At 35.3% G+C, this 25109-nt stretch overlaps 2 protein-coding genes and 2 non-coding genes across 4 annotated transcripts in view; 2 read left to right on the top strand and 2 right to left on the bottom strand.

Annotated features, from left to right (window-relative positions):
• Nucleotides 1–152: 152 nt before the first annotated feature.
• LOC120625080 (proteasome subunit beta type-4) lies at nt 153–4553 on the top strand. Its single transcript, XM_039892002.1, has 5 exons — nt 153–404; nt 712–924; nt 1525–1660; nt 3357–3502; nt 4347–4553. Exons 1-5 carry the CDS (start codon nt 268–270, stop codon nt 4504–4506), a joined length of 792 nt encoding a protein of 263 aa, XP_039747936.1. The 5' UTR covers nt 153–267; the 3' UTR covers nt 4507–4553.
• Nucleotides 4554–5282: 729 nt separating this feature from the next.
• Nucleotides 5283–5389, bottom strand: LOC120625477. The gene has a single exon (XR_005658805.1). It is a non-coding gene; the product is annotated as a U6 spliceosomal RNA (small nuclear RNA).
• Nucleotides 5390–5870: 481 nt separating this feature from the next.
• On the top strand, nt 5871–5977 carry LOC120625478. Its single transcript, XR_005658806.1, has one exon. It is a non-coding gene; the product is annotated as a U6 spliceosomal RNA (small nuclear RNA).
• A 5615-nt stretch (nt 5978–11592) lies between these two features.
• The window catches only part of LOC120624941 (diacylglycerol kinase 1), a 118094-nt gene continuing 104577 nt past the window's right edge, over nt 11593–25109 (bottom strand). The window contains exons 12-24 of the mRNA XM_039891775.1: nt 23820–23933; nt 23356–23447; nt 22205–22345; nt 21404–21656; nt 20797–20883; nt 20100–20190; nt 18604–18706; nt 17609–17695; nt 15916–16071; nt 14988–15132; nt 13783–13851; nt 12430–12542; nt 11593–11895 (exon numbers count right to left, since the gene is read on the bottom strand). Coding sequence (XP_039747709.1) covers nt 11803–11895; nt 12430–12542; nt 13783–13851; nt 14988–15132; nt 15916–16071; nt 17609–17695; nt 18604–18706; nt 20100–20190; nt 20797–20883; nt 21404–21656; nt 22205–22345; nt 23356–23447; nt 23820–23933 — 1544 coding nt within the window. The 3' untranslated portion in view covers nt 11593–11802. The remainder of the gene's footprint in view (nt 11896–12429; nt 12543–13782; nt 13852–14987; nt 15133–15915; nt 16072–17608; nt 17696–18603; nt 18707–20099; nt 20191–20796; nt 20884–21403; nt 21657–22204; nt 22346–23355; nt 23448–23819; nt 23934–25109) is intronic.

Below are 25109 nucleotides of genomic sequence, written 5' to 3' on the forward strand. Positions count from 1 at the left end.
GTTGTATTTAAAGTTAACCTAACATATAACTATAACCCATATAATATAATACTTAAAATTGCTATTTATTGTAAAACAAATCTTTTGATATTATTTATTTTTCAGTTTAAATGTAGTGAAACGAAGTGCAAATGACAAATCAAAAAATGATTGTCATTATCCCAATCTGTCAAACCTATTGCGGCTTGTCATCGCGTAAATAAAAAGTGTTTCTAAAAACTAAATACAATTTTTAAGTAAATTTAACTGCTATATTTTGCAGTAATAATGTCGTTTATGGGTGATTTGATGAATCCCGCACCGCTATGGCACAACGGTCCATCACCTGGAGCATTTTACAGTTTTCCAGGCAATGCGACTTCCCTAAGACCCACAGGTCACACAGTCCAAGACTTTAGAGCGCAGTAAGTAAAATGCACCCGATAAACTGGGTAGCAGTTCACGTTGCTCCAATAATAATAATTCTTGCAATCACTTTGGCCTTTACGCTTTGTCTTGGAGAGCCTGTTATGCCGATATGTCAGGATCGTTGCCCTCCTCCAGCATTGCCAGGATTCAGCATGGCTTGAATAGGCAGGAGACAAAAATATATCTCCTGACAAAGAATAAAACTGCCAAAGCATGGAAACAAGTTTACCCCCTATTATTTGGAAAAATTCCACTCATGTGCAGAGATTCATTATATTGTTTTGACATTCTATTATTTTCCAGTTCGGCAACCCCAATCACAACAACAACAACAGTAATAGGTCTCAGGTTTGACAAGGGCTGTGTGCTTGCGGCAGACACACTTGGTTCTTATGGATCATTAGCACGTTTCCGTGACTGCAACCGTCTGCAGAAGGTCAATGACCTGACCTTGCTGGGCGCTGGTGGTGACTATGCTGATTACCAGTACTTAAGGGATATTATTGAACAGAAAATGTAAGTGATTCCAAGCAGTATACTAAATCAGTTTAAAAAAACATGAGCCACCTTTGGCCAATAATATGTTTTACAAACAAATTACTGCCAACAACTAATTGGTAATTTTTGTTAGTTTGTTAGCCAATGTGTTTGTACTTAGCATCCTAACAAGGATTTAAAGTGACAGAACATCTCATTCTAGGTCCGTCATCAGTCACAGTCACAGTTTATTTAAAATTTAATAACACTAAACTATCAGTATGAAACAAAAACTGCAACTTTCTTCTAGATTTTGCTTGGGACTGAATATTTATTACCTTATTAAAGAGTTGACACACTCAAATTAATAAATACTGAGCTATTATTACTGTATGTAGTACAGTAAAAATAGCTCATTATTACTTACTGTATACTGAAAAGATTAACAAATTCTACATATGTATGCAGATTCATGTGTTGTTGTTATATTTGAATTTAATAACACAAAACACAAATTTTAGAGGATATACAAAATTTGTGTTTTGTCCCGTACGCATGGTAGCCATATTTCTAGTGTAATAAAATACACTTCTCGCCTTACTTTGACTGACACCATTAATTAAAAAATATTTATTACAGTATTGATGAACAATGCATCGGTGATGGCCTTCAACTGAAACCAAAATCACTTCACTGCTGGCTCACCCGGGTGCTCTACAATAAGAGGAGTAAGATGGACCCCTTGTGGAACAACTATGTTGTGGCTGGGATCCAGGTAATATTCTTGATTTAGTTGCTACACTATCTATATTTATAATAAAACTGTGACTGGAAGATTTCTGTACATTTAATATGTTTTGAAAATATTGACCGGGGGATGCTTTATAATCGCTACCGAGTCCATGACAGATTTTTATTTAATTTTTTCTGTCAGTCTCTTTTTCTGTCTGTCTGTCCATCTGTCCGGGCATCATGTGAAAACTACTACTAGTGGTAGCTGATATTCCAGGTCAACATAAGCTAGTATAATATAAGCTGTTTCTACAAAGAGAAAACACTAAAACGCCACCTCTAAATTGTATAACATATATTCAGTTAAGAGATATTTGTTTCTAAGTGTTAAAAGATTTTATTTTCATAGAAAAGTAACTGAAAAGAAGTGTTCAACAACTTGAATTTGCTTGCGAGCAGTGGCGTGCACTCCATACATGCACAAAAGCACTGCATACCCTAACATTGATATATAACTCGTATGGGAGGAGAATTTGTGCCGTTTTATGCAATTTTCCTGGTGTATGCATACCCTGGTAAGAAACCCAGTGCACGCCACTGCTTGCGAGGATTAATGTTATTTGATTTTCAATCTCAACTTGTGGCCTATACACTGGTGCAGTGGGCAGCAACTCTGCTTTCTGAGTCCAAGGCTGTGGGTTCGATCAATCGTTTGATTCCCACAACTGGAAAATGTTAGTGTGATGAAAATTAATGTTTTTCAGTGTCAGAGTGTTTATCTGTATATTATAAGTATTTATATATATTGTATATCATTTATAAAAATATTTATCAGTCATCTTAGTACCCATAACACAAGCTTAGCTTACTTTGGGGCTAGGTGGCGATGTGTGTATTGTCGTGGTATATTTATATCACTTTAAATGGAAAAAAAAGATGATTTTATGAACAAGTTGTGGAAAGAAAGGAATACGTTTTTGTAACTAGCATTGTTTTAAAGGATCTAATCAATAGTTAGTGATCATAGTAGATGGTAGAAGTAGTATAGAGGATGCTGTTGCCCTCTCTTCATAATATTCCCTTTGTTGCGTAGCATGACACTCATGCAAAGAAGAGGGTAGTGAGATCTCTATGCTGTCACATAAAAACACCATTATCATCATCATATCAATGCATTATGGCCCATTACAGGGCACAAGTCCTCTTCCATAATGAGAAGGGGTTAAGGCTAAGTCCACCAAGCTGACCCATTGTGGATTTGTCCACCCACACCGATGAGAATTTTGAGAACTCTCAGGCATGTAGGGGTCCTCATGGTGTTTTCCTTTACCGCTGAAACAAGTCTTATTTTAATTGCTTAAAATGCACATAACTTAGAAGAGAGACAAACTCAGCCCCGTCACTATAATATGTAATAAAATTCAAATATTTTCATGTAGACATGTTACACTAATGTTAGTGATAGTGATAACTGCATTCGTTAACTTAAATCTAAAGCTAGGAGGGTTCCAAAAACGCCCTGGTCTAAGAATAGCCCACAACAAACTTAGCCAGGATTTTTTTTGTTATCACCATCCCACAGTCTAATATTTATACTTTGGGTTGTTTGTAGCTTAGAACAAAACTTGTTATTATGTACTTATATTTTAGATCTACCTTTAGTTATTTTTTATTACGTGTTTTGTGTACCTAATAACAATAAACAACAATATTTATTTTATTTTCTTTCTATCACTCAGGATGGAGAGCCATTCCTAGGTTCTGTGGACAAATTGGGCACAGCATATGAAGATGCCACCATCGCGACAGGCCTAGGGGCTTACATGGCCACCCCGCTGTTGCGTGATGCCACCGAGAAAGGACCTCTTGACGAGGAGTCTGCTAAGTATGACATATTTTTTATTAGAAAGTTTAGGTTATATTGCAAGGTTGCTTTCCACAAGCTGGCTGGCTGGGAATGGTATATTCAGCAGTGGCGTGCACAGCTGGTCACAAACGACCAGGGTATGCATAAAGCATGTACATGGCATAAAAAGGAAAAATTCCCCACTAATACGAGTTATATAAGATAATTTAGGTATGCAGTTCTTTTATGCTTGTATGAAGTGCACGCCACTGATCTTCAGATAGCCCACCTGATGGTAAGTGGACATCCTGCAAAGTACCTAGCCAATAAAAAACTTCAGAGTTTGGAACATCGTCGCAAGGTTGCCTGCCTTTCGGTGTTCTATAGGATATACTTCGGAGAGTGTGCTCAAGAACTGTTTACCATCGAACCGCGAGGCAACGTAAGGTTCTGCATCCCTACGTGGTGGATATACAGCGGACGCGTACGAAGCGCTTCGCATTTCGTTTCTGATCCGCACCACATCTGGAATGCCCTTCCAGCTTCCATTTTCCCCAGTGCCTACAATATGAGTATTTTCAAATCAAGAGTGAATAGGCATCTTCTAGGCAAGCGCGCTCCACCTAGCATCATCGCTTACCATCGGGTGTTATTGCAGCCAATCGCTCGTCTATAAACATAAAAAAAAAGTACCTCTTTGTGTTCATTAATCTGAGGCATAGGCGCCATCATGGTCCTGTTATTACAAGAACATAACAAAACTGCTTGGTGACAGCAATGTGTGAAAAAAAAACAGTGGCAGTATATCTGCATGACGGTAATACTTCCCTGGACAAGCTCTGCCGCGAAAAGCTCTATAATATACATATATTTTTTATTTTAGGGCACTCGTCCGCAAATGTATGGAGGTTCTTTTCTACCGTGATGCACGTTCTTTCCCGCGTTATCAGCTAGGCGTCGTGACCTCTGCCGGCGTCACTGTGGAGGAGCCAGTGGAGCTGAAACACGACTGGTCGCTTGCGCACATGATCCACATGAAGTGAACTTTATAACTAAATACTTTTTTGAAATAATAAAATGTTAAAATGTCTCTGCTCTATAATTTTTTTTCCTATTGTAATAACTAATAGTGTTTGTATTCTCATTGATACGCAGTGCCAATAGTACCAATTCTTTGGTGCACAAATAACACCGGAAATTGTGTCCTTTTTATTCAGACCAACTCACAAACTTGCACTATACTAATTTGTCATACCATCCTTTGCACTTTAGATAAATTTATCAGTCAGTATACACAAAACATTCTTATTGATTAGGTACATAATATAGTATCTACCAAACAGTAAACTACCATACCCCGACAGTAACATATTAAATCAATGGCCTCGAATACAACGATACAATAAAAATCTCGCTGTATATCAATGAGTATTCAAGCACTGACCTCTCAAATATATGGATGAGGACACGAAGAGACAATAACCCTAAAAGAAGTAAATTAAAACTATGGGAATCTTATGCACTCTTTCAATCCTTATTTCACTCCTATATCAGCAGAAAGAAATAGGAAGAAGCTTAACTTTTTTCGGTTCTAATCGTCTTAACCGCCAGAGAAATTCCCGTCAAAATCGATCCAACTACTTAATAGATTTGTTGGAACTAAAAACTAGACGTACAACTATTGAAAAAATTGATTTTGTATTATGTATTATGTGTAGATTTAGTAAAATATGCTGATAATATTTGCCATTACAAACGGACAGTTCAAGTTTAGAAATGGTTTTAATTTAAAATCGTAAAGTCAGTATCTAAAAGCCAAAAAAATGTGGAACGCTTCACGATTTTGCGTGTCATCCTTGCGCAGGGGCCATGCTAATCTTCTCTGTATCGTTCCAATTTTAGTATATGTACTGCCGAAGCAAGTACGCTATACTACCGTAAAATAGTCGTACTTATATGCAATATTTTAAAAAACTTTGATAGCGCGATGTAGGTTCCATACAAATGTATTGAAGGATTGATCGCGCCCTCTATACAGATGAGCAGGAACTAGGAACCATAATGCTATTGAATGAATGTAATTTGCGACCGAATTTATAGAAAGCGCTGTTTATTTTTATTATGAATCTTATAAAAGGGCATTTTTCATTTTTGATTTAGATTACCTACGTGCACCGTTTTATGTAGTGTATTATTAAGTGGCACCAAGTTACACCAAAAACTAACAGCGCCATCTAAAATTTGAGTCGCTAACTCCGGTGATGCAAGTCTTGTGACATTATAGTTTGCACTCATCTGTATAGAGGGTGCTATCAATCCTTCAATACATTTGTATGGAACCTACATCGCGCTATTAAAGTTTTTTAAAATATTGCATATAAGTACGACTATTTTTCAGTAGTATAGCGTACTTGCTTCGGCAGTACATATACTAAAATTGGAACGATACAGAGAAGATTAGCATGGCCCCTGCGCAAGGATGACACGCAAAATCGTGAAGCGTTCCACATTTTTTTGACTTTTAGATACTGACTTTACGATTTAAAATCAAAAACCAACTCCAAGTAAACTTGAACGATCTGTATGTAAACGTGAAATAATTTCGTAAATTTATAAACTGTTCCATCCAAAAGGTAAACCACTTTCAAATCGGTCAAACCATATGAACGTTACTATGATGCATACCTACAAACAGACAGAAACACCAATCTTTTTGTGTCAAGTGCAGTGTTTACAGAAAATTCTAAATTCATTTAGGTATTTTAATTAGGCCCAGTTTATTAGCACTTTTAAAACGTCAAGTCAGACTGTTTGTAGTGACTACCACCGGTTCAGAAGGCAGATTCTACTGCGAAGAGCCGGCAAGAAACTCAGCAGATTGCTCTTTTTCAACAGCATTTTACAGGTTACAATGTTGTCAGAGATGAAAGCGAAGCCTCCAAGCAGCCTTGTCTTTAGAAATTCATCAATAGTATAGTAACCACGATTTATTAAATGTGTTTTGACACATTGTTTAAACTCATGCAAATAAAGGACCAAAATTACCTTGGGAGTCATATTATAAAAGCATATCCTCAATCCCACAAATAACTTTGTCACCTTCCCGCATACGGTACGCAGATGTCGTATGATGATACTAACCTCTTATGTTTTAACATCCGAACATAGGTCACAAACAAACAAATCCATTGAAATTAATCGAAGCACGTTACATGGGAATACATTATACCTACATGGGGTTCAAAATATGTTAATAATAGGCATCAATAATTTTCATATGCACATAATATATTCGTTTACATATAATAATAATAATTGTATTGTAATACAACAATAATTAATAATAAATATTCTCTTAAACACTATTAAAGCTGGCACAGATTTTTAATTGTTTCACCGCGACGCTAAATTCTTATTTATTAATAATTTAATAATAACAGAACATATAATGATATATAATGATAATAAAATTGAAAAATTGAGACTGTTGGAATTTCGGTCGTAATTACGGTTGATATTATCTTTCACCAAGTTACAAAAATTGTTCTTATTCGGAACGGATTAGTAAAATTCTTTAGGAATATTTCTAAACTTTAATGTAACTTAAACCAATTATTTTTTATTTAACTGAGTAGGTACTTAGTGGAGAGTATCTTTAAATACCTTATTCAATCGCTTTGGTAAATACTATTTTTATTTTTTAGAAACATTAGTAATCATTGACGGACCAAGCAAAAAAACAGGGGTGTATTTTAATTCATTGTTCCGTCAATTATAACTGTAAAAAAAAAGATTTTCTTGGTTTTTTACATGTAGGTTTTTATTGTATCTGTGCCATAAAGTTTTTGTGCGAAAAAAGGTACAGAATACCTAAAGAAACATAATATGCTATACGCTTATATTTGGTTTAATGGTATGTCTACATCCTGACAGTCCCAATTTTGTCTTACATATATAGGTACAGACATACAACATACTCACAATTATACATTTAATAACATTTAAGTAGAACATTATTATGTTAAGTTAAAATTTTAATCATCATAACATTAAAAATAAAAAATAAAACAAAATTATACTTAGAACCTTGGAAATGCTAATGAACTGTTATAACTAAAAGTTCACAGTTTCAGGTCATTCCAACTTACCCCAAATCACCCTAAGTGGGGGTAAAGTTGGGTTAAGTCTTAAAATTCATGCAAAATTTTAATTTTGATTTAAAAATTGTAGCTAAAATATTCCCATAGTGTTTGAATGAATAATCTTGAAATACATTTAAATGTACAAAAAGATTTAAAACTATCCGCTTAAGAGAAAAAATGCAGGGGCAAAATGAACCGGCAGTGGGGTAAGATTAAAATAGTACTTAAGTAGAGTTGTATATATAGTAGATACATGAGATGCGTGGAGATCAATAAACTTCCGCTCTTGTTTGCAAATGCAAGAAATGCAAGAAAAAATAATAAAAAAATTTACTTGCCCGGTAGATTGCAAGCAGCCTATTGTTGTCCAATTTCATATGGTATTTATATCTAAAATTTACATTACATACATTTCTTTCGTCGCCTCGATAAAAAAAACCTTAAGTAAATCCAACGAACCAGTGCAATTTTCCATGAATTTTTATAACGGATACCCCGGCAGAATGTTTATTTTACCCCTTACGAAATAAAATAAATAGCCTTTTTATGAGTTAAATTTCAAATTTACTTATCACTATCTAAATAAAATATTTATAACTTAGGTAAATGCTAGGATTTAATACAACAATCGGATTAAGAATGAAAATCCTAAGTATTCGAGGAAAATGTGTCGTTAGGAAAATCACCAAATAACACTAGTGCGATCTAGTTTAGCGGCTCAAGCAGGATAAGAACTACTATGGGATTAACTGGTGTCTGCAATTATGTTGTAGGTAGAATTTTTAATATCTGGATAATCGCCATTATTTTCCTTTTTCATCTTACCCCACTTTACATTACCCCAGTGAATACTGTACAGTATTCAGTAGCTCGCTCGCAGTCGAGTCGTTTTCGTGTATCGAAACCGTATGACATCCAAGGAAAAAATGAAGTAATCAATTAACATCCATATTTCCTAAAGTACATTTACACATATCACAACTATTTTCTTTTTCAATAATATTTTCAACATACAGAAACACTTAAATAACTTTTTATGATTTATCTTTATAAAGCTTATTAATAATAACAATAGAATAACAGTAAAAGCTAATAATAATTAATAGTTTTACAACAACAATAAAAGAAACCCGTCATCAAATTAGATTACAGGTACAAAATATTATTAAAAAAGTTAAAAAAATATTCGAAAAGTAAATGGACTAAAATTTGAGTAATAAGTACTTATAAAGTATGCATCCACTGAATATCATTACCACCAACTCGACTTTTTATATTAATATGACAGCTTAGATGCGGTACAAATTTAAAGTACCAGGCTATCAGAGGCAAGCAGAAGTGGCGAATCCTAAAGCAAATATCATCTGCGCCCACGGCTGTCGAAAACCAAGAAGTGGCGACTGCTAACGCGACTTGAAGGAATATACCAGGCTGTCAGAAGGCAAGGGGAAGAAGCGAATCCTAAAGCAAATATCATCTGCGTCCTTGCATAAATGTTGGTTGTCACTAAGCAAGAAGTGGCGAATGCTAACGCGACTTTCGGGAATTTACCCGGCTGTCGGAAAGCCATCAGCGTCCTTGCACAATTGGGGTCTGATATTCTTATAGCTGTTACATTTTGATAGAACCTTATTAATGCCTCTTGCCTCAAGGTCTTAACTTAAAATTTCTTGACTATTCTAAATAAATTACTAATCCCACAGAATACAAAAAAACATCGATATAAATCTATGAAGACGCTACCTAAACCTGCTGACTTTTAGGCTAGTTTTTTGAGAATATTTTGTTTTGGCGCATTTTCTAAAATTAATTTTTCGTAGCGGTGCACCAACTTGTTTTACTTATAATTTTTTATACGATTGTAGCCTTCATGATTTAAATATATATTTAATAGATAAAAGAACTGGCTAGTGAATTAATGAACTATCATTGCATTCAGTTTGCATTATATTATGTTAAAAGCCTTAGAAGCAATTAATAAGTAGGTATCCAGTGTCAATAGCATAGGCGGCAGAAAAGTGAAGTAAAAAAAAGTTAGGCTTATTCCTAATAATAACATCTATTTTAAATCGCAAGATGCCTCTATCTTTGCTTGTAAAATCCTAATTTTTATCGTATAATTTTGCAAAAATGGACGTATTAATATTTTTGGTTCGTTTTCGAAGCTAAATGAGATTTAAGCACAAAATACTGTCTTAATAATATCTATTCTATAAGGTATTTTGTAAGTAAATATAATAGTCTTTTTAGGTTTCTTTTTACAATATATTTATGGCTTTATGTACAAAAAAATATTAAAGTATTTTAATACAAAATTGTAACAAAATATTCATTAAAGGAATAAAATCGCAAATAAACGATAAAGTACCTATTTATATTTTTATGACATACTTTTATACATTAAGTACCGTGAAACCTTCGCCACTTGTATTATTAATGATTGAATAAAATTTCACATCATTTGATAGAATTGTAGAGCAATATTTAGAGCAATATTCACGTCGCATTGAAAGTTCTTGCTGTACTTAATGTGATTTTTAATAGTGATTAGCTATTAAAACAGCGTGGCTTGGCGTGGCAGCTGCAAGAAAATTTAAAGCCTAAGTGGCTTAGGCTTTAAAATAATTAAAAAAAGGCTGTGATATATTGTTCACGTTATATTCACTTACAGTGAATTCAGCTTATACACCATTCAGAAAAGATCATGTTTAAGGATGGCTCGTGGAAAACGCTCCTAACACCATTTAGCGAATCGCACTTGTCAGTACTCAAATACTTATTATTATTTATTTAGTGGTATAACAGTCTAGAAATCACTGTGAACCAATGACCTTTATTATGCCCTGCGAATAGCGCTATTTATAGACGATGGTTTTCCACCTATACCTACAGATGGGCCATCTGCGTGTCTTCGTCAATTATTATTATAAAAAAAACTAGTGTCTTTGGACTAGTAATATAGTTATTTCAGAAATTCGTATTTTAGTTTCTTGGACACTCGTCATACTTACAGCGCAATGAATTCCAGACGAAAACAAAGTGGCAGCATCCTGTGATAATTATATGAAAAAAAAGGACAGTGCTGAGAGGGGAAGGTACGCTGCTCTTATGCGGCGGTAATAAAATTAACAAAATAATTTATTATTTTTTCTGTTAATTTATATATAAAAAATACTGCGAAAAATATTTTTTTATGTTAATTTTCGCAGTATTTTTTCCAAAACGGCAAAGATTTCACGGTGTTACATACACATACTTATACAAATAACAATAATATTACCACAAACAATCAGGGCTTGAACTCAATTAACCGAGTGTAACGGTTTAAGAATAAAATGGCGGTTTTATTCTTTAAAAAGTTTACCGGTGAATATTCGGCAACGGTATCTGACAACCCTAATTCATCCTAAATCTGTTAACGAGTGAGCGTTGCTTTTTTTGAATTACCGCTTGTATTCGATCTTAAACTTTGCAAAACAGAAATAGTATTTGTCTACATAAGGATAATAAGAATGTAGCGTATTCGTTTTAACAAATATATATATATAACCTAGATTATAGTATATATATATATATACTATAATCTAGATTCACCTACGGTGTCAAACAGTCCACGTTACTTTTTAATAAAGTAGCTGAAATTGTCTTATGGTGAAATAATTAAATAAATAGGAAATAAGGAAATAGATTACTTTAATAAAGATACCTATAAATTTATGAAACATGGGTCAATTTACAAAATTAAGTATGTAATAATATGTAAATGTATTATTGTTTAAGCTGTCCACGTTGACGCATCGTTCACTCAAGTAGGAGAGAGACAGATGTCGAACGCGGAGGCCCACTGTGCCTCTTTGTCGCTCGTTCCGCGCTCTCGCTAGCACTTCAAGCCTTGAATGGAACGCTTCAGAGCGAGGTAACGCCGCGACGAAAACGAAACGAAAAAACATGACGTATCATGTTTTTTTGTGCGTGCAGCCGGCTCCATCGAATTATAAGACGTTGTCACGTCAAAAGGGGTTTGATATACCGTTCCCAAATCTTTATATTTTAAGTTATCGGTAGAAATATTGGTTATTTCGAAATCAGTTTCAAGCCCTGCAAACAACAATGTAACATCGATGCTAACGTGACAGAGTCGATATATCTGTCTCTTTTTAAACTGTAACTAGTTATATTGGAATGAGTGAGCGAGACTTAGCAGTGGGTGAACAGTTTGAAGAAGCTGCGTCCCTTCTCTGGCGCTGGCCCCATAAGCATTGGTACTTGGTTCTTGTGTGTTATTGTAATCTGAAAATACAAATAAACAAATAAAAAACTATATTTCGGTATATTATTATTCGATGTTGTTCGGCTTATGGTAAACTACAATAAAGTCTGTGTTGTTTCAAATAACCAACACGCTGTGTTGTTTTATATGTATTTGTGTGCAATAAAGTGTTACTTTATACAGTGGCGTGTGTCTTGTCGTAGTATATTTATTTATATCGTAGTATATTATAAAAAACCTACCCTCAAGTATTTATAACTCATACTGGATATTTTCTTCATTTTATATCATCTGCGTAACCTGTGCATACCCTCTCTATGCACGCCACTGACTATATATATATAGTAACACCCCGTGGGCTTACGTCCGTTTTCAATATTCAATCTATCTGTAATCTGTTGGTAAGTTGCTTACCAAATTTGTTATTATTTAAAAATTTAATGGAATCTTTTTTGACAAATACAACGTTGCTAAGTAATAAATCTATAGATGACGTATAGATTGTATATTGAAAATGGACGCTAGTTCACCCTATCCAACTAGGTTTACTTTACCTTGCAAGGCGGCTGCATCCAAGGTTCCCCGTCGATCTGCATGGGGAAAGTGCGTTTGGTCGTGATTGTTATGGAGCTGCATTGTGCGAGACGACGACCAGACGCACGGAGACCTGCGAGCAAAATACCTGTCACCATCAACTTGTACCAATCATAATCATAATCATAATCATAATCAAAATCATAATCATAATCATAATCATAATCATAATCATAATCATAATCATAATCATAATCATAATCTCAATCACAACCACAATCATAATCACAATCACAATCACAATCACAATCACAATCACAATCACAATCACAATCACAATCATAATCATAATCATAATCATAATCATAATCATAATCATAATCATAATCATAATCATAATCATAATCATAATCATAATCATAATCGAAACTATGGACCCAGCAGCAACTAACACCCAGAACAATAATGTCATCATTATCATCATCGATTCTACCAATTGGCGTCCACTGCTGAACATAGGTCTTTTGTAGGGAGTTCCACAATACACGGGCCTGGGACGCTTGCCTCTAGCGGCTCCCAGCGACTCGCCTGATGTCATCTGTCCACCTCCTTACGGAGCCGACCTACGCTGCGTTTAGCGGTGCATCCGTAACGTTGTCGCTTACTATGGGCCTCATAAGAAGTCTCAAGACTCACTCAGCGGGCAATGGAAAGAGCTATGCTAGGAGAACAATGATGTTATCTTTGTAAAACAAAACATTAGTCTTTATAAATAAAAGAGTGGGTATGTTTATATCCATCGACGACCAGCATATCATCTTAGAAAAGTGCAGAAAACCTTTGTGGGTCTAAGTGTATGCTTTTATAACATGATACAGAGGGTAATATTAGATTTACCTTTACATAAGTTTAAAGAATGTATAAAAACACATTTAATGCGCCAAGGTTACCTACTGTAATATTGATGAATTTCTTAATGACAACGTTGCTTGGAAGCAAGCCACTCTGCTTTCATCTCACACAAGATGGAACAATGATTGTTAAATTGTAAAACAAAAGCCAAATAAGCAAATCTATTTTTGATCGACTTTGAAATCGTTTCGTCGTGGTCCATAGTCGTACATTCAACTAAATGGTGTTAAGGTATACCTATCTACTACGTGCAAAACTGCGCATCAATTTGCGTCAGAGGAAATGAGGAAATTGCAACGAATAGTTATATCCTATAATAACCTATTTATCTAATGATTATGATTCGTGTACTAAAGCCACTGCAAACATAGATTTTTATTAATCTCATTTTAGGGATTTCATGGATCGTAACTATTAATTAAACGCGGAACTAAATAGAATGAATTATGAAAATGATTTACCTGTCCGAACTTGTCCCATATGTAGGCAGTTTTCCAAACCGATCACCTCTATTAACTTGTCGCCTATATCTGAAACATGAAACATTTTTTCTACGTAATTTTATAACAAAATTTTACAAGTATGTTCTTTAGTCCCACACGCTTACTTAGGGAATTGAATCCTCTTAAATTTTTAACAATTTTAACCGGTACAGTCTGGATCTGTAACAAGATCGCAGATATTTTATCTGTGCCATCGCCTGTATCACTTTTGAATGCGTGTTTAATCTGTTAACCTAACTCACTTTAAGCGTTAACAGGACAGGCAAAGGCGCCAGATTTACTGACTTTTGTGTATTAGTGTTGCCAGTGTTGCCATAACTGCTGTACACAATTAGTTAGGTACGTCAAACTGCTTATTTCTGTTACACTTCATTAACATTTAAATGGTTACACTGTGATTCTGTAACAGTATTGTTACTGTTGTATTTATAAATGTGTTCCTTATAAAACTGTTTTAAAATTTATAGAGTTCGAGTCCCTGCAAATAAATTATCAAGGCACAACTCTACATAACGAAATGTAAATCAGGCAATCATCAGCAACTTGTATCATCATCTTTAAATTATTATCAACCGTTACCGACCCACTACAAGGCGCGGGTCTCTTCCCAGAATGAGAAAAGTTTAGGCCGGTGTCCAACATCTTGGCCAAGTGCTGCGGATTGGTGGACTGCACAAGTATTTTAGAACATTACGAAGAGTTCTCAGGCATGCAGGTTTTTGACGATGCTTTCCTTCTGATAAATGCTATTACTCGTTAAGGGAGTTCTTGGATAATAAAATATAATTTATTTTACTAATGTAATTTATATGTTATTTTTTAATTGACATTCCATGTTTATAAATTTATTATTCCATACAGTAAAATTAATGAAATTATTATTATATTCAGTTGACTATTTTGATTTTGTTTATTTTGATGTTTTTTTTAGTTATTACATAAATGAATTTGTTTAAATTAAGATTTGCGTGTCATATATTATGACTAAACATGTATACGTACAATGTTTTATGCAAATAAAAGAATTTGAATTTGAATTAGAAATTTTATTGCTTGCTTGCTTAGGTTAAGTAAGAGGTGCCGGGATCTCAACTAGGTCTCCCCGAAAGTGAAGCCGAAGTACTAGGTTTCCATAGATAACTAGGCACTAGTGGAGAAAATACCTTGTTGTGCGTTAGGGAAGCGCCCTCTCCGATGCGCTCCGCTAGCGCCCCACAGGTTGGAGCCCCCGTGCGCGTAGGGAATGTTGAGCAGCGCTACGCCCTGTAGGGCTACGCCCTTCGACAGCTCCAGCGATGAACCGTCACACTGGGACACAAAACACATCTACACTTCACACACGAGATTTTAACACTTGAAGGCTTAAGAATAAACGTGGCATAACTTTGAAAAGTTATACAGTATTTCACGTTAGCATTGGCTTACGTGCTGTTTTGGCTTGTTCAATATACTTACCTAAGATTACAACAAGTCAGTCTACAACCTTGAATGTAAAATTAAGAAATATATAATATTTAAAAAAAACAATACCAATGTATTATGATGATTATTAAATGATAAACAAGATATCATAATTAAAAATTGTATTTCAAAATAAATTTAAACTATTTTGATATGTTGCTCTGTTTATGGGCGATGGGTCACCATCAGGTGGTCCATCTACGTGGTCCGTCAATTGTAAAAAAAACAAAAGAAGTGTGTGTAATTTTGTACACGCGTTAGAAGTTATACTTCGGCCTAACAAGATAAAAATCTTTTCAAAAATTTTATCTTTCGTCTTATTCTACGTTTGTAGAAAAAACGACACTAACAATAAAAAAAAGGGATTGTTTGAATTTCTGAAAGTCCAGTTGACTTTCAGTAATTCAAACAATACCTTTTTTCTCATCAAACCTATTTTAGAAAAAATTAAATGTTGGCTATGGCTAAATTCATGATGTCGGTTTTTTGTGACGGTGTGCGCGCGCGTCGCATAAATTTACTCTCACATTTTTTCCTAACGCGCCAAAAGATGTATAACTTCAAAAAAAAACCTATAAAAATCAGTGCCCACCAGGTTAAGAATGCATCAGGGAGGTCGTAAATTATTACCACAATATCAATGTTCTCATGCAGATTCTTGCAGCTGGCGGCGAACTGTTCCGACGTTGCGAACTCGAAGTACCATAGCTTGTTCTTCATCCGGGAGCTGAATTTGTCCGGGTTCCTTTCCCTTTCTGTGTGGAACTTCACGCAGATTGCTGCGTCCTGTGTAGGTGATTAAGATTAGACACACTAATCTTTGTTAACTGTCATTGATTTAATTATTAAAAGCTTACGCACACGTCACGAATCGCGTGAATTTTCGCACGATTTGAATAAATGTCCGTGTGGTGAAGATAAGAATACAGTTGTCACCACCCCTCCCATTGCCGCAAGTGTTGTAGGATGCGACTAATATAACGGAGAACGGGCAGGATCGTCCTTTGTGCTACTACTACCATATACTGCGATCAGCAATCCGTCCGCCCAGCGTGGTGATTATGGATACACCCTCCCGTTGCGAGAGACCTTTATTTAGTACAGTACTGGAATGTCATAGGTATTTGATAACTGACTGTCACAATATTACTCGACCGATTACATTTGAATGTGCACCTTTAGAAGCAAATTCCAGTAAACGTAAGAAAGGCTACAAATCTCTTTAAAGTTCAAATAAATGCATTCGTTAATTTCGTTATCATCAGCTCATTAACGTTCTACAGCTGAGAAGAAAGCTTCATGTCTCATAGGACAGAGAGATTTAGAGCAAAGTCCCATTACCTTGCGCCATTGTTGGTTGGCAGGTTTTAGCGATAATTGTTAGTGATAATGACCGGGACCGGTCAACGCCTATATTCTTACTTTAAAAAAATATATATTAATTAGTTATCTAAATACTTTAGGTTGGTACAATGCATAACGGCGTAATAGTTATGTAAGTGTTTTGTCACACTTTTACTGACAGCACCATATAAATGTCGGAGCGTGGAAAAACACTGTTAACACACAAACAATAATATATTCTGAAGCTATCTATGTACTAGATACTATGACCCGGTAGGCCATTGAAAAGATGGGAGGACGACATCGCGAAAGTTAGCGATCCTTACGTAAATTAGATAGTATAAGTACAATAAGGGAAATATATTACTTAGCTATGAAAACATTAAAATAGAAAATAAGAATATAGGATTAAGGAAAATTGTATTTAACTCTATTATATTTAGCCAGTAAGGTACTTAATTGTAAGGAATGTAAATAAAGCTTTATTATTATTATTATTATTATCTATGTACTTATGTTATCATGATAATTTGTAAGGGCCGTATAAATAAACTTAGATGATGGAATTACGTTGGAATATTTAGGTATGCAGTGTTTTTTAAATGCAGAGATTGATAAAAACTAAATAATTATCCCGACGCTACGTCATGTTAATTTGTATGACCCTAAAAATTATGTTTTTTTCTTAAATTCTACTACAGGTTAGCCCTTGGCTGCAATTTCACAAGGTGTTAAGTGATGATGAAGTCTAAGATGGTAGCGGGCTAACCTGTTAGGGACTACCGGAACACTAAATCGCATATCGGCTCGTCTTCGTCGGTAACTAGCCTTACTAACTTTTTAAAATAATAAATTCCCAAATGCTCCTGCCGGGAATCGAACCCGGGACCTCGTACTTAAATTCACAACGCTTACTGTTGCTCCAGGGAGGTCATTAAAATTATATAACCGGGTAAAACAAGACAATAAAGATTCTTACCACGCCAACGGAGAAATAGTTGTTGATTATATTGTATGGGACCGATGTTGGGTGAGGCGCCGAGTCTGGCATTTGGACACTTTCACACTGAAATGTAAGAGTTGGATAGTTCTTATTGTAAAGTCAAAGTCAAAGTCAAAGTCAAAAATATCTTTATTCAAGTAGGCCCACACGTGGCACTTTTGATGCGTACATAAGAACCACACGGTAGTGAGATGATGGCGATAACCACATTCGTAAACTTAAAACTAAAGCTACGAGGGTTCCAAACGCGTCCTGGTCTAAGAAGAAGCCCACAACAAACTTAGCCAAGCTTTTTTATCGTTAACGTAGTCCTTTATACTATAATAGGACTTTTCTATAAGCTTACGTTTAATACAAACTTTGAACTTTTTAAGAGACATCTCCAAGATGACATGACATGTAGGTAGGAACTATAAGTTAGCTCTTTTACTAAGCATTTGCTTTATTTGCTTATGCGCGTGTCTTAAATGTTGCTGATATTACTTTGATTGCCTACTCCAATAGTACTTTAAGGTTCACTTTTTTTTCAGAATAATTAATTAAAGTCCTCCTTTTTAAAATGTTTCATGAGATAAACTGTTATTTTTAAATAATACTGTTTTAAGAGATGGTAGTTACCTGGTTAGTTTTATCAATAGGCCCTTCTTATTGTTTGTTTTTTTTTTTAATAGTATTATTATTTCATTATATAGCTGAGTATTAAACCCACCCACGGTAAATCGCTTAGCGGCACGTCTTTGTTGGTAGGGTGGTAACTAGCCACGACCGCAGCCTCCCACCATAACAAAGTTAAGATTGGACAAATAATTTAGTAAACTGCGAGTTATGGCTATGGCGCGGTTAATGAATGGTGCCAGCAGCGTCCATCGTCACACGCGATCTAGGTCTAAATATTCATTCGCGCGCTATCAGCGTGTCCTTAGCACAGCGAATGTAGAATCTTTTTCATTAAAAATAAGAAATTGGCTAACCTCGTCATTGGAGTTTTCGACATGTATCTGCCATCGGTCCATCATAACGGTGCTTGCGCGCGCTATTTTGTCCAAAATCTTGTGGATCGACTCACCCTCGTACCTGGCAACAACACGATTTGTTTTATCGTCAAGAAGTCGTCCTGAAGTGTGTGGAATATGTAACTTTTTTGCATTATAACTAGCTATTGCCCGCGACTTCGTCTGCGTTTAATTTTGTTTTTTGATGTGGCATTCAATTTAGTTGTAGTTCTAAAAAATTTAAAGTATTCAGTATCGCAAAGCCTGAAATGAGGGGTTTGCTGCTGTCCGCTGAGGAGTTCTGTCCTCTATCTCCAACCACATTCCTCAGATCTACACAAAGTTTGGGCAAAATTAAACACATATTATAACCTCTATAGTAAAAAAAAATTTTTTAAATCGGTTATAATTTGTCGGAGTTATGGTGTATAATCGTGAAAAACTTTTTTATCCCCTCTCTCAAAGGAACCAAGCTTAATAATACCGGGATAAAAAGTATATCCTATATTACTTCTAACACTTCCAAGAATATGTGTACAAAGTTTCATGAGGATTGGCTAAGTATTTTTTGCGGGAAAGCGTAAGAAACAAACTTACATTGACATTTATAATATTAGTAGAGATAGGGATAGGGAAGTAGGGATATTGGGGAACCATTCATGGCAAAAAAATCTAAATGCGTAATTGTATATCAATTTTCAGTACCCAGGCTGAGAGTCAAATAACCACTGTCCATTTCTTTTGATGACCTTTGTAGAGGGTCTATTATTACTATCAGACTATTAAACGCATCACTGCACAAGCAGACCTACTCTTTCATATGAAAGAGGCTTTTAGAGCTTCGCTTTACAATAAATAAAATAAATAAATATACTACGACAAAATACACATCGCCATCTAGCCCTAAAGTAAGCGCACCTTGTGTTATGGGTACTAAGATAACTGATGAATATTTTTACGAATAATGTACTTAAACTTTTGGCAGCGCAGTTTGCAGCGACCCTGCTTTCCGAGTCCAAGGCCGTGGGTTCGATTCCCACAACTGGAAAATGTTTGTGATCATGTCAATCATGAATGTTTTTCAGTGTCTGGGTGTTTATATGTATATTCTAAGTATTTATGTATATTATTCATAAAAATATTCATCAGTCATCTTAGTACCCATAACACAAGCTTAGCTTACTTTGGGGCTAGGTGGCGATGTGTGTATTGTCGTAGTATATTTATTTATTTATTTATTAAATACTTATATATATAGATAAACACCAAGGCACTGAAAATCATTCATGTACATCACACAAACATTTTGCAGTGAATCGCACCCACAGCCTAGACTCAGAAAGCAGGGTCGCTTCCCATTGCACCAATCGGCCGTTAGAACGACTAAACGAACATCAGCAGTACACTGCTGCTCCAAGGCCTCATTCACCGGGAGTTTGCTGTGGGACACTGGTAATAAGCATGGATGTACTTACCCTCCACCCCAGCGAAGGCATCTGGCCAGGTCATTACCAGTTCCAAGAGGTATAACACCTACCGCGGGGCGATTTTCTGTCTCTATCTTATCTGGAGAAAAAAGAATTTATTGCTCCGGTGATAATGGTTAGAGCTACGGTCTCCCTTTCGAAGTAATCCGATCCCCGGCATGCACCTCACCTAATCGAAGTCACGTGCGTTTTTTTTTAATAACACATGCTTTGACTGTTGACAGTGAAGGAAAACGTAGTGATGAAACCGGCACGCCTTTGAATTTGATCTCTACCTAAATGTTCCAATCTGCATTTGGCCAGCGTTATAGAATTCGGACCTTCTCAATCAGAGAGGAAACCCCGACGTGGTTTTTTTACCAAGATAAAAATTTGGGGCGGTAATTTAACTTAGATTCGTACAGTAATAAAACAGTGATTTGGGTTCCAGAGTTGCCAAAGTCCTGCTATCTCTATTGCACTGTGCCCAGTATGACGCGAGCGATTATTGTGCGAACGAGACAGCACGACGTCGGCAACATTCTATAAATCTATTTTTTAATGACGCGAGTCATGTATATTATGTGTGAATGAATAAGTACACTTTTTTTGTACATCACGTGAAAATACAGGAAAATTGTAAATATTGCTGTATAAGTAAGGGGTAAGGGTAAATAACTTTTAATGTTAAAAATAAAAATCTTACCCATCGTTTCCAGAACCCAGCCGACTGTACCATCGCCACCGCAGCAAATAACCCTGTAGTTTTTCACATCTTTGAACATTTGTAAACCTGGCATAGAAAAAAAGTTAAAGCATTAAAACACTTATTATTTTACTTTATCGTGACATCTTATACCAATAATTAAAAAGAGGAAACCTGAGTTTGTTTGTCTGCTTGGAATTTAATAGCTCGGTAACTACGAAACCGATTTTAATAATTTTCACCATAATTTTTTTGTGTAAAATTGTTGGCGAACCCACAGAATTAAGAAAAACGACGAATATTATGCATCAAAAACGGTAACGGTATATGTAATTATTTTACCTTTAATTTACCAAACCTTTACTATAAAATGGGGAAAATGGGAAAGTTTATCAATTCAATTCAATTCAATTTTATTTATTTGCTGATACAGGTAAGTAGGTGTTAAAGAAAAAAAATTAGCTGGTAACATTCCGCAGGTTTGAAGTGAGACGTGCGCGGGACGTTTTTACTGTTTTTGGACACAATGCATTCCATGCATTAACGGATTCTGTATGTTAGTAATTCTGTGGATAGACGCAATAAATAAAGTGATGATATTACTAACCTGGCATAGGCCCACCCTTGGCTATATCATGAACTTGCCGCGGATTCAAGATGTACTGGAGCTTCCTCAACACCCTTGAACCCTGCCTCCCGCCCGACTTAGGGTTGATAAACACGAGCAAGGGACACGTATCCTCGAGTGGAGTGATTTGAAAGGAGATCGGTGGAGCTCGATGTTCTCTCTTCTCTTCTTTTTTTTCTTCCGCTGGCACCGATATAGAGACCGGCAATGAGATTGAGACGGGTATATTTTGCTGAAAATTAAATGTGGATTGTAAAAACTGAACAAGTAAAACCTGTCTAAATGTAGTCTATGTATCATAGTCTATGACCGAATTAGGCACTGTTTTTTATTTCGATTGCGAAGAAATAAAATATTGTAAATTAAAGATATTATTCCTAAAAACAACAAAATAACTCTTAAAACAAAATAACACATAGCATAGATTAAAACAACATATGAATAGAATCTCAGATACAAATTCCCTTGAAAATAGAATAGATTTAAAATAAAACTACATACTAGTAGGAAGTTACGTTATTTTCCGCCAATTGCTGCATTTATTCGAAAAATATTAAATGATGAATATTAACAAGAAATGGACAAAATCATATATCTACTCTTTGCAGCAAAAAAAAATTAGCGTCTCCTTACGTATGCCTTAATATGATCAACAATACTAGAACCCAGAGCCACAGGGCAAATTATACTGGTAACATTCACATTGCCTAAAGTAAGTATGAGAAGTAAAAAATACTTTTTAATTAGCTCATACGTACGCCAAATCTTTCATTCATTTACCTGTTCAGTGTTGTTTCGATGTGGGAGCGATCGTTGTCTGTCAAGCACGAGCGGTCGAATTGCGGTCGGTGGCAGAATGTGTTTGGCATGACGTCCCAAAGTGCAGGCACCTCCAGCACTGCCTACGCAACGGTTATGGAGCTGGGAATGAACGAAAAACCTTAATTCTCTACGGGAACTGGTGACCGTCCAGTGATCGAATGAATGGTTGTCTGATAAAATTTGTCAATTCCTCATAATTGACGGCCGACTGGAGCAGTGGGCAGCGACCCTGCTTTCTGAGTCCTAGGCCGTGGGTTCGATTCCCACAACTGGAAAATGTTTGTGTGATGAACATGATTGTTTTTTACTGTCTGGGTATTTATCTGTATATTATAAGTATTTGTATGTATTATATTCATAAAAATATTCAATAGCTATCTTAGTACCCATAACACAAGCTACGCTTACTTTGGGGCATGATGGTGATGTGTGTATTGTCGTAGTATATTTATTATTTTTTTATTTATATACACTATAAGTGATAAGGCCGCCTTCATCATCATAATATCAAACTAATAAAATAAATCTTCCAGTTGCAAAACATCTTTTGCTAGACGATTTACACCCTATGTTGATGCGAAAATCTATAACTATGTTGCCAAGTCTTGTAATCTTAAACACGTAACAATTAAACAGGCAAATCATACCATCACAAACTGTTTAAAAACACTAACTTACGAGGACACAGAGGAAATACTTATTGCAAATATGTTATAAATAGTTTACTTACCCTTTACAACATACTAAATAAATATACACATATATATTAATATATATTTATTTCTTATACCCTACCGGCTACCGCATTGTATATATCTTTATTGTATCTTGGTACGTATAATAAAAAGTCTCATAGCCCTATGTTAAACTAAATGAAAAGTCATTCATGGTCTCCACGATACAGAGTGGAGACCACTAGCAATTATTGATTTTCGTAATCTTTTAGAAAATAAAGATATTTTATTTTATTACCGGCCCATTACAGGCCTCGGGTCTCCTCCCACTGGCGCAGTGCGGACTGGCGGGCTTATAAAGTGTCGTAGTATTATATATTTTCCTTTTCCAAATGTATCCTGTAGAAAAGGACGGCACTATGTTGATATACTCACAGTGATATGACACCATCTGCAGTGCAGGCCCGTGATTCCATTGTAGCCTTTAATCTTTTTCCGACACCTTGCGCATTTTCCGTGACAGTTTCCTAAAATAAAAAATTTGATTGTTAATCGGTCGATGATGTCCTATTATGGCACGGGTCTTATATCAGAATCCCTCTCATTCTGTTTAGTTCAAGTGCACATAATTAAACAAAATGGTGTATCGAATGCTAATTTTATAATTTTACACTAAACTAAGCTATAATGCTTTACCACCACAGCAAAGCTAGCACAGGCCAGCATTCTGAGTTTATGGTTGTGAGTTCGATTCCCACAACTGGAAAATATACGTGACGTGAATGTTTTCCAGTGTCTGGGTATTTATGTATATTATTGTATAGTATAAGTATTCATGCATATTATTAAAAACAAAAAAACATGTGGAGCTGTTTAGTTGAATCTGCTGCAGTACATACCTTCCACCCAATGATGAGCCAATGTGGCCGGGGCTCGCCTAGACTTGGAGTAGGTCGCGATGCAGGATGCCGGTGCCCGCTGCACACAGCGCTCATGCACCGTGAATTTACAGACTGAAGACAACAGACGAAAAATAATTCATACTAATAATAAAAATGTATATAGAGGTACATATGCATGTTTATTTAAATGTACCACCTACATCTCTTTTTGAGCTGTGTTTAACGCCTTTGGTTGCCTGGAAGAGATCGCTATGTAGCGATAAGGCCGCCAAATTGTATACTTTTTGTTAAATTTTTATTCTTAATTTTACTTTATGTTTATGTGGTGTACAATAAAAGTGTATTCATTCATTCATTCATTCAAAAATGCTTAGTAGTCCACCTATCCGCACTAAGCGGGGTGGACTACGGCCCTAACCCCTTCTCATTGTGGGAGGAGACCCGTGCTCCGTAGTGGGCTGGAATGAGTTGATGATGACGATGATGATGAATAAAAATTCGATAATATGCCTGTTTGTATATTCGGCTCAACCAATGCACCGATTTCATGAAATTTTGCACGTAAAAAGAGCATCTTAATTAAATAAATAAAATAAAAAAGCCTTTTATTTTTTATTATTATCTTTCTCATATTTATCCTTAACTTCAAGTATATAAAGTAGAAAATAATAGTAACAATAGTTAAATAAAAACTCCGTTATGAAGAACCTATTTTCAAGGTCAAGGCCTCCTCCAGAGACAGCCAGCGCTGCCTATTTTTTGCTTTTTGCTTTCGTCTCTTTTGTTCGCATCTTATCTTATTTCTTTCGGAATAAAGTACGCGTATTTTGTAAATCATCACTATCGTCACATAGTATAACACAAGTCGCTTCCTGCTGTCTGTGTGTCTTTGCTCAGATCTGTAAAACTTTTATTTTGATTTTCATTTTTGATGGAAAAAGTGATTCAAGAAGAAGGTTTATATGTATAATATGCGCATAATAGAGAATAGTAGACTGATAAATTAAGAGGTTTCTTACGTGATGTCGCAAATAAATGTTTGCGCTAATTTGTTTTGCGCGTTTTGCAAATAATTTCAAATTTAACTTTAATTTTAAAATAATTTGCAAACGTTGTGAAAAACTGTAGTAAGTCGAACATTCATTTAGCTTAGAACGTAGAAACTTGGACAAAACAAATGTACCTATTAGCTTTACTAAATAAATAAATAAATAATTAGGTTTTAATAAATAAATAAATGAATGCTGGCTGAACCCTTCTAGATATATCAAAAATAATTTACTAAAG

This window comes from Pararge aegeria, chromosome 7 (genome assembly GCF_905163445.1).
Source record: "Pararge aegeria chromosome 7, ilParAegt1.1, whole genome shotgun sequence".
In the NCBI taxonomy this organism is placed as follows: Eukaryota; Metazoa; Arthropoda; class Insecta; order Lepidoptera; family Nymphalidae; genus Pararge; species Pararge aegeria.

Coding starts and splice junctions, on each gene's coding strand:
- LOC120625080 (XM_039892002.1), top strand. CDS start 268: ATGTCGTTTATGGGTGATTTGATGAATCCCGCACCGCTATGGCACAAC. Junction 925..1,524: donor GATATTATTGAACAGAAAAT/GTAAGTGATTCC, acceptor TATTTATTACAG/TATTGATGAACAATGCATCG. Junction 1,661..3,356: donor ATGTTGTGGCTGGGATCCAG/GTAATATTCTTG, acceptor TCTATCACTCAG/GATGGAGAGCCATTCCTAGG.